This window comes from Trichomycterus rosablanca, chromosome 2 (assembly GCF_030014385.1).
Source record: "Trichomycterus rosablanca isolate fTriRos1 chromosome 2, fTriRos1.hap1, whole genome shotgun sequence".
NCBI classification, from domain to species: Eukaryota; Metazoa; Chordata; class Actinopteri; order Siluriformes; family Trichomycteridae; genus Trichomycterus; species Trichomycterus rosablanca.
Window position 1 is genome coordinate 38,083,258 of NC_085989.1, and position 10,710 is coordinate 38,093,967.

A 10,710-nucleotide genomic window follows, 5' to 3' on the forward strand; every position below is an offset into this window, starting at 1 on the left:
CACTCAGATTCATTTATTTCATCAGCGCACAAACTTTGATTGCTCGCTACTTGTTGATGTGCATGTTTGGACGTGGTATCATTAAACCTTTCATCACTTCTCACGTGTGTTTTCGTGACAAAACGTAGTTTTGGAGACCAAAGAAGCTCGCCTGTGATTCCCCCTGGTGATGGATGGTGTAGTGTAAAACTCCCCATCGCCGATCAGTCGTGTAGTGTGAACATTACAGTGACCACGTGTTAATCAGAGTGTCGTGTAGTGTAAACTTGGCATAAGCTGTACAACAGCCAGGTGTATGTTTACATTACATTTACAATGTTGTAGCATGTCAGACAAATGAAAGAAAACAGTAACATTCATTTTTTATTATTATTTCATTTGTCTGACATGCTACAACATTGTAAATGTAATGTAAACATACACCTGGCTGTTTAATGTTACTGTTTTCTGTTTTGGATTAATTATTTATGTAAATAAAATACACAAATATTTTTAATAATAAATGTTCTTTGTACAATTATCACATTCGTTCTCTGAACATCTTTACATATTTAAACAAAACCTGTTAATGTAACTCAAATATGCCTAAATGTGTTGAATCGAAATTGAATCGAAGATCGAATCGAATCGGGACCTTGTGAATCGGAATCGAATCGATCCAGGAAATTAGTGGCGATACCCAGCCCTACTCATGTGTCTATTTTTTAAAGCCAACCTCTGGACCAACTTCTTTGGTCGACCCTGGCGAAGCCTGTTCCGAGTGGAACCTGTCCTGGAAAACCGCTGTATGACCTTGGCCACCATGCTGTAGCTCAGTTTCAGGGTGTTAGCAATCTTCTTATAGCCCAGGCTATAAGAGAGCAACAATTCTATTTCTCACATCCTCAGAGAGTTCTTTGCCATGAGGTGCCATGTTGAATATCCAGTGGCCAGTATGAGAGAATTGTACCCAAAACACCAAATTTAACAGCCCTGCTCCCCATTTACACCTGGGACCTTGACACATGACACCAGGGAGGGACAACAACACATTTGGGCACAATTTGGACATGTTCACTGTGGGGTGTACTCACTTATGTTGCCAGCTATTTAGACATTAATGGCTGTGTGTTGAGTTATTTTCAGAAGACAGTAAATCTACACTGCTATACAAGTTGTACACTGACTACTCTAAGTTATATCCAAGTTTTATTTCTATAGTGTTGTCCCATGAAAAGATATAATGAAATATTTGCAGAAATGTGAGGGGTGTACTCACTTTTGTGATACACTGTACATATACATAGGTACGAAGGATCTTCAAAACGTTTCCACACTTTTATATTTTGGTTGGAAACAGTGAGGGTGGGAGGAGCAGTAATTGGTCGTGTCTGAGATACTGAGAGAGCTTATAGTCCGGATTTAGCGCCATCTGATTTCCACCCTTTTGGACACTCAAAGAAGCTTTAAGGGGAAGAAGATTTTCATGTGATGATGATGTGAAAGCAGCTTTGGATCAGTGCGGAAACTTTTTGAAGAACCCTCGTACTTTAAATACACTTTATATAGTTACCATTAAGTACTTTAAGGAGTTCCAATTAAAGGTTTCTAAACCTCCCTCACAGTCTTCTGGGTAGATCTAAAACATTCTATGCAGTGTAAGCATGGCCCAAGAGTATCTCAGAACTAAAAGCATTCTGCAAAAAAATTTATATATGTATATACAGTACATGTGTGTGTGGACCTTTTAAAAATATAACAAAACCAGAGGTAACAGTATTTTAGTTTGTGGTCATTTCTAATTTCTGATTACAGTTGACTACAGCTATTCTAGTGTCAGTGCAGTACCAGTAGCCAGTGTTTTCAGGTAACCTGATCAGGATAAAGTGAGTGTTAGAACAAATGTATGAATAAGTGAATACAATTAAACACAAAATAACTGAAATATTATACAAAGCAGAAGCAGCACTTTTTACTTACTTAAAAGGAGGTTCAATTTGAGTGTTGACTGTTCTTGCCTATATCTCTATTACTGATCAGATGGCACACCAAGTACTAGCTCTGACGTGAATTCTTTAGAAACACTGACATCAATTAATAGAGTATTTGGAAGTAATAATTACAGTTTCTATTTCTTTTCAGTTTGATTTATGATAGCTGGCTATGAAGTTTACCAGAAATGCTAGGCCAATGTTTATTATTTTACTATATGATTAACCTTCTTCCTCTATGGAAATCTTATTTTATGGAAAAAATCCAGGTTTAAGGAGTTTTATCTGCAGGGCAGATGGCACATTTACCTGTTAATTTTGCCATCTAGGCAAGTAATATTCAAATTATTTTCTATAATTTAACTTACATTCAAATCTAGTGGCAAACACGGTGAGGTGGTTTATTGCATCGTTACACTAACTGTGTCCAAATAACAGATAGTGGATAGATTAGATCGTAGACTCTTGATAAGAGAATTGTTTGTTGACTGAAGGCTAGATAGGGGGTGTAAAACTTCTTGACCGTAGCACTGATGATTGTCAGTGTTTGCAGCTTGTTTTTTTTCTAGTTGTAAGAAATGGGCATTACAGTGATAAACCTCAGAGGGGTGAGATGTGAGGTGCTTGTGCAAACAGTGATGAATTAACTCAGTCCTAGGTCTGAACAATATATTGCTGTCAGTTGATGCATTCACTTATTCATCTTTACTTTGTCTTGATCAGGGTCACACTGGGACCTGTCAATTATACTTGACGTGAAGTATGAATACACAAGGCGCTAATCTATCTCAGAGCATTACACAAGCAACCATTCACTTAAATTGAAGGGCAAAAATGTAAAGCTACAGAAGATTGATAAACTAATCGAAGAGCTGTGGTAGCTCAGCAATTAAGTAATCAGAACTGGACTAGTAATCAGAAAGTGTCAGTTTAAGCTCCACTAATGCCAAGCTACTGTTGGGTCCCTGAGTAAGACCCTTTATCTTCAGATGCTTGAATTGAATTCAGTCACATTTAATTTAATTGTAAGTCAGTTTGAATAAAATCATCTGCTAAATGCCTTAAATGTAGGATGAATTAGGTTGAAACAGTAGAAGTGTTACAGCAGGTAGTGTTAGAAATAATCAATTATGACACTACACCCAAGACTAAAGCTGCTGGTTATTTCAATTTTTTTATATCTTAAAACATTTGCATTTGGTGGCACATCAAGCAGCTCTAATCTGTTTGGCAGTTAGGCATGTTGATATTGGGTTTCCCCCGATACTTACTTCCTACCTCTTAAAAAGCAGGCTGTAGGTCTCTTGTTTATAGACTGTTATACATTAGATGTTAAATAAATTGTGTGTGTACTGTTGTTTTACATGTAATTTTAGAATTTAAGAATTATAGAATGTAACAGGTTTTAAAGGCTTGTATATGTATAACCTAAATGGTCAAAGTTGCTGCACTATCACTCTCAACATACAGCCTTCAATTTTCTGTTAAGACTTTCCACAATATTTTGATTGTGTCTGTTGGAAATTATGGCCGTTTAGTCAAAAGGCATTTGTAAGATCAGTTATTGATACTGTACTAAAAGGCCTGGATTGCAATCTTTTTCTTCTTCTCCTGGGCCTTTGTCCCGCTCGGTTGCTGGGTCAGCTCTTCGGCATCAATTTGGCACAATTTTTACGCCGGATGCCCTTCCTGACACAACCCTCCATATTTTATCCGGGCTTGGGACCGGCACTACAATGCACTGGTTTGTGCATCTAGCGGCTAGGTATCTATAGGACAATTCAGTGTTTCCAATTAGCCTGGTGGCATGTCTTTGGACTGTGGGAGGAAACCGGAGCACCCGGAGGAAACCCACGCGGACACGGGGAGAACATTAAAGGCCTGGATTGCAATCAATGTTCCAATTTACCCCAAAGCTCACAATCAGTGTTTTAATTCATCCCATTTAATGGGATTGAGATATTATTAAGAGAACATCATGGAGGATAGATTGGGATAGTTTGGGCATGTACAGAGGAAGGATAGGATAGGATAGGATAGGATAGGATAGGATAGGATAGGATAGGATAGGATAGGATAGGATAGGATAGGATAGGATAGGATAGGATAGGATAGGATAGGATAGGATAGGATAGGATAGGATAGGATAGGATAGGATAGGATAGGATAGGATAGGATAGGATAGGATAGGATAGGATAGGATAGGATAGGATAGGATAGGATAGGATAGGATAGGATAGGATAGGATAGGATAGGATAGGATAGGATATATCCTGAAGGAAATTGAAGTGTCACAGTACTATACATACTACACAGACAAACATTATCAACACTAGCAATGAGTGATACACTAGTATCAACACTAGTAACTAGGATGAGAGTGTTTTGGGAAGAAGGGTGGGAAGGAGGTGAGGGAGGACATGCAGGTGGTTGGGGTGACAAAAGAGGAAGCGCAAGATGAATTATCTAATGGGAAGAGCCAAAAGAAGAAGATATAGACCTGTTAGCAATGGATCTGACAGAAACCCCTAAAACCCATAACAATACTTTGGTAGGATGTTTTGGAGAAAGTTAGGGAGGACAGATTGGAATGGTTTGGACATGTGCAGAGGAGTTCTTTGGGGGAGATGAGTGGAGAAGAAGGAGAGGAAGGCCAATGAGGAGGTTTATGGGTGGGGTGAGGAAGGACAGCCAAAAAAAGAAGGAGATATAGACCCGTTATATTTCTATAAAGGGGTTTGTGACACAATAGCTTATCAAATATACCTGAATCCTAGAAATCCGTTCCCATGATTTTGACAGATTAGGAAGTGTGTGTGTGTGTGTATAGAAATGTTGAGGACCTATCTTTATAGACTTTATTCTGCTATGTTTGGACTCATTTCCAGATGAACAGGGAATCTTAAGAGTAAAACTTTCAGGAGCAAATTGAAATGACTAAAGCTATTAGAGCTGTTAGTCATACCCAGTTTTTTAGACGGAGTAATTTTAACATTGACTGGTTGTTTGAACTTGTTTCCAGTTTTTGTCACACTTTAGACCCCGTTCAAAGATTTGTATTTTAAATAATATGAGTCACTAAGCCGTGATTTTCCAACCTGTCTACCACAATGACGGTTGTGTAGGTGAGTTCAAAGAATTGTGTAAAACAAGCAGTATCTTGGTGCGCTCTCTCTGTGTAAGCAGCTCGTAGCTGTAGCGAGGTTTTTGGCAAGGCGAGTGTTTTCTCAAAGGGGAAATTCCAGAGCTTCACTAGAGCTATTTTTGAACCCCCAACATGTGTGTGATCCACAAGTCTGGATATTCTTCAAATCATTTGGAAACCCATTATACTTGCACATCAACGTACGTCTGTAAACACACCATAACAGCCGAGAGCGGGTTTGCAATATGAGAATACAGTGGTACATTGAAACTCAACGTCAATTGGTTCTGGGAGTGGCGTTGAGTTTAAAGGATATATGGGAAACCTGTTAATGCGTTCCATGGTCCTGTGGAACAGCATATATTTTAGGCTAATGTAAAATAATGGAGTTGTTTTTGACACTTATATACTGAAAATCACTCAAATATAATAACAAACACTGAAATACAATTGAAACAGTTAAAAATCAATAAAAGCTGCACTTTACCTTTACTTCTTTATTGTTTCCTTATGCTTCTTAATCATAGAGGTGTTTGATCTTGGAATACCATATTCAATTTAGTAAAGGCTCATTAACATGAGAAGCAGCAAAATAGCTTTTAGGCTGGCTGTGACGTTTCCTATGGAGTGTGATGGTACACAAAGCTAAATGTGATTTACAGTACTAAAACAACAAGCTAGGAATTTTATTAGTGGAGAGAACTTCTGTAAGTAATAATTAGAGCAGTAATAACATGAGCAGTAATAAAGAGAGGTTTAGTGTTTCTATGTTGTACTTTGAATACATGGTCACGCTAAGCTTTTTTTTAGCGATGAGTGTTTTAGACTCTCTCGAAAAAAAAGCTGATTCTTACAATTTCTCAGCACCTCAAGCTATAACACAAGTTTAAAAGTGAAACAGGAGAAAAATCCAGCTAAACACAGATACATGCATTTTCAGATTAAATGTGACTGTTATTCCACACAAATGCAGATTCGTCTCATATGCGCACTTTGATGACGTTTTACTGCATCGCTCAAGCCAAGTGCTGAACAAAGCGGCTGTTCATTGTTAATTTGAAATAAAATAAATACATTTTTTAAACAGCTGAACACGTTGAGTTTAAGGGTACAAATTTCTCAATGAAGGGCGTCAAGTTTCAAAGATTTTGAGTTTAGGGGACGTCAACATCTCAGACCATTTTGTGTTACACATGTTGTTTTTTGTTTCATATATTTTGAATTGGTTTGTTAATAACAATACCATTGTGTTCTGTGCAGGCAACCCAGAGGGACTTCCTGTGCTGCTGAAATGTGACTCTGGGCCCAGCGCAGAATCCTGGACCTAAAATCGTAAAGCTACGGCTGGGTAGAGGTCTAAAGCCATGGCGACTCATGGGTGCTGCAAGGAAGTCAGCATGGAGAGCAAGTACTCTCAGTACTACAACAATATGCTTGTTGAAGTGCACTACAAATATGCCAAAAACATAAGCCAGCAGGAGGTGGACAACCGCAAATATACAAAGGATGGCCCAACATCACTCAACATCATCTTCATTATCATCTGTAGCATCATTATTTTGGAGAACCTCCTAGTGCTTATTGCTGTTTTCCGGAACAAGAAATTCCACTCGGCTATGTTCTTTTTTATCGGGAATCTTGCTTTCTCGGATCTGCTGGCTGGCTCGGCCTACATCGCGAACATATTCCTGTCAGGTCCAAGAACTTTTGACCTTATGCCTGTGCAGTGGTTCATAAGAGAAGGGACTGCGTTTATTGCATTAGCTGCATCAGTCTTTAGCTTGCTAGCCATCGCCATCGAGCGCTACATCGCCATAACCAAGGTAAAGGTTTACGGATCCAACAAGACCTGTCGCATGTTCCTGCTCATCGGAGCGTGCTGGGTTACCTCGATCATCCTCGGAGGCCTGCCCATCTTGGGCTGGAACTGCATCAACAACCTGAGCGAGTGCTCAGCCGTTTTGCCTCTCAACTCTAGGCGATATGTCTGCTTCGTTGTGACCATCTTCAGCATCATCCTGCTCTCCATCGTCATCCTGTACGTGCGCATCTACCTGATCGTGCGCTCAAGCCACCAGGAGGCCACCAACTCAGCTTCCTACGCCCTTCTCAAGACAGTCACCATCGTGTTGGGCGTGTTCATCGTGTGCTGGCTGCCTGCCTTTACCATACTGCTCCTGGACACCTCGTGCAGCATGTCCGCCTGCCCTATCCTCAACCATGCCGACATCTTCTTCGGGATCGCCACGCTGAACTCGGCACTTAACCCGTTGATTTACACGCTGCGGAGTAAGGATATGCGCAGGGAGTTCCTGCGCGTACTGTGCTGCTGGGGGCTCCTCCAGAGTGGTCGGCCGGCGGATAGGTGCATGTTGCAGCTCAAGAGCTCAAGCTCGCTGGAACACTGCACTAGCAAACATGACCACACCTACCAGACCACGCCTATCATGCAGGACTGTACCACTTGTGTTTGATCTGGGGGTGCTGGGTAACTAAAGGACCAGGAGGAACATTAAAACACCAAGTGTGTTCTCAAGGATGAGAAGATTGACGGTGACAATCAGAGCCTGTGTGAATTTGTTATCATTTTCTATGCACTCTGGTTTGGAGACTCAGATTGGAGTCCACTTGCTTTAAAATTCTTATTTACGGTGGTATTCATTGTACCCTATTTACCCTTTAAGAAGTGACCAAAATTTATTTGTAGTTAAAATATTTTAAACAATGAGATTTTCTCAGAGCAAAGTTTAAAAGCAATGGCAGTGATTTTCTTTTGCTAGCTCAAGCTAAAAGCATTAAAACTCAACAACTGAAACAAATGTTCCATTAAAAGCCACACCCCAAACCCAAATACACTCACTCACTCACTTTCTTAACCGCTTATCAAATTAGGGTCGAGGGAGGGTGCTGCATCCTATCCCAGCTTTTCAATATGCGTAAGGCACACAGTAACACCCCTGGACGGGGCGCCAGTCCACACACATACACACCCATTCATGTATAGGGCAATTCAGTGTCTCCAATTAACCTGACAGCATGTTTTTGGACTGTGGGAGGAAACCAGAACTCCCGGAGAAAACCCACGCAGACACTGGGAGAACATGCAACCTCCTCACAGAAAGGACCCGGACCGCCCCGCCTGGGGATCGAACCCAGGACCTTCTTGCTGTGAGGCGACAGTGCTACCCACCGTGCCGCCCTAAAAGCCAAACCTCAAACCCAAATACACTCATGCACTCACTTTCTTAACCACTTATCCAATTAGGGTCGCGGCAGGTACTGGAGCCTATCCCAGCTTTTCAATATGCGCAAGGCACACAGTAACAGCCCTGGACGGGGCGGCAGTCCATTTCAGGGCAGACACACACACCCATTCATCTATAGGGCAAGTCAGTGTCTCCAATTATCCTGACTGCATGTTTTTGGACTGTGGGAGGAAACCGGAGCTCCCGGAGGAAACCCACGCAGAAAGGACCCGGACCGCCCCGCCTGGGGATCGAACCCAGGACCTTCTTGCTGTGAGGGTGACAGTGCTACCCACCGAGCCACCGTGCCGCCCAGCCCAACCCAACCCAACCCAACCCAACCCAACCCAAATACATTTAAACATAAATAGGAACCGATTAGAGCGCCACCTTGATCTGATTGGTTGCATTTGGCCCGACACCTCCCTAGTCTTCTCCTTGTTGCAGCCACAAGGACCAGTTTTATCTTTATTGTCATCTTCCAGAATGTATAAAAAAAAACGTTTATGACTGAAAAATCACGGACTCCCCCCTTTAAGTGCACTTTTAAGCATTCTGTGATTGTATTTATCTGTGATTTAACTTAGCGAGTCAAAATTATCCAAAGTCGCATTAAAGGCAACTTGTGGTGACAGTTCTGAACATGTCAGAGGGACTAAAGAATTTCATGCACTCCTCACAAGCCATGGGTGCGAAACTTTTCTTTGTATTCTATCATTTTTTTCTTTAACTACAGTACAATAAAAACTATGTAATACACTTCAATATATTGCATGTCATAACCTGTGTACAAACTAACATATGGTGTATTAATGTAATTTCATTAGTAATCTTTTGTCTCTCTAACAGTGTCTCACTCTCTGGCCTTGCTTGTTGACTGTATTATTATTTGTTCATGATAAACATTTTTATAATGAAAGCACAATCAGAAAGTACAGTTCCATCGTTTCACTTGGCCTGCGGTAATTCTGTGGACTTGTCTTGACAATGTTGTAGCATTGCTTCAGCGGCGCAGCGTGCTTTCTGTTTTGTGTTCTCCTATTACTGAATGTATGCATGAAGTGTTTGGAGCGAAAGCTTCGCTATGCAACAGTATTACTGAACATTGATCTTTTGAGATTGTTCTGTTGAGTATTGAGCTGTCAGAGACAAGAAAAGGACTATCGTCACTGTGAAGTCATAAACAATCGCTTTAACATTTTATTATCCGACGACGATGCGTACAGCCGTTAACAGAGCCGGACGTTGGGATGAAATAAACAGGTCATTTGACATTTCATGTCCACTTCTGCTGGATGAGGGGTTGGCGCCACTCGTGTGGTCCTTGGTCAGAGGTTAATTGCTTTGCCTAAATCATCCGACTTCCTGCAGCTACAGGACGTCCAGTGTTTCCTAAGGTACTTCCTGTTGTTCAGGACTGGCCTCATCTTTTACACCACTTATTTCTCCTAGACAAACAACAACGACCAAAGTTTTGATCCCAACATGTCCTGCAGTTTTCTTTTCCTGTAGATCAGCTAAGCACTTTGGCAGCTCTTTTGAAACCATTCATGTGTTTTTTTTATTCTTATGAATACTTGTTAAAGTTTGTGCCAGCATGCCTGTTGCTTTTATTCCGTTTGAAGCGTTGCCTAATCCTGTGTAAAATGTGTAGAATGCATATATGGCATTGTTTGTAAGAATTGTATGTACTGTATTTATGTGTAAAATGTGTATATGTGTATAAAATGTCTTGTGTGCAATAGCTTTGAGTGTATAGTAGCAAGCTACCTGTGTTCGTTCGGTACAATCCAAAACACTAATAATGGTACATAAACTTTTTGTTCATTTCTTTTATATAAAATAAATTAGATACAAAATCTATTCTCGTTTGTTTGCTTCTTGTGTTATAACGATTATGTTTGTAGTCCTGTCCACAAAAAAATTGTGTAGAGTGTCAGAAACTGTCAGCAAGAATAAGCAAATTACCCACAGATAGATATACAGTATATACAGTACATATATATTGAAAATATATAATATTGAAATACAGTATTATGAGAATAAAGTCGAAATTATTTTGGGAGAAAAATACTGTGTTCATTTAGTTTTATAAACAACTCTGTTAAAATAATTTTTAGGTTTAATACATCATATAACTGGTGCTAAACAAACCCATCAGCGCTGCCACTCAAGCAGAAGCACCTTAAAATACTTATTTAAGTCAAACTTGCAAAACAGATACTTCTTGTTGTTTTGAAAGATTCTAATAAGCTTTAATAATGTATGTTAGTAAATCAGCTTGCACATTTTTTGTAGTCGGTGATCAATATTAACATGGTCTGACTTGCAGGATAGATTCAGTGGAAAA

At 40.2% G+C, this 10,710-nt stretch overlaps 1 protein-coding gene across 1 annotated transcript; it reads left to right on the forward strand.

Annotated features, from left to right (window-relative positions):
• Window positions 1-6,479: 6,479 nt before the first annotated feature.
• Window positions 6,480-7,801, forward strand: s1pr2 (sphingosine-1-phosphate receptor 2). The gene has a single exon (XM_062986308.1). It carries the CDS (start codon window positions 6,480-6,482, stop codon window positions 7,587-7,589), a length of 1,110 nt encoding a protein of 369 aa, XP_062842378.1. The 3' UTR covers window positions 7,590-7,801.
• The last annotated feature ends 2,909 nt before the right edge of the window (window positions 7,802-10,710 follow it).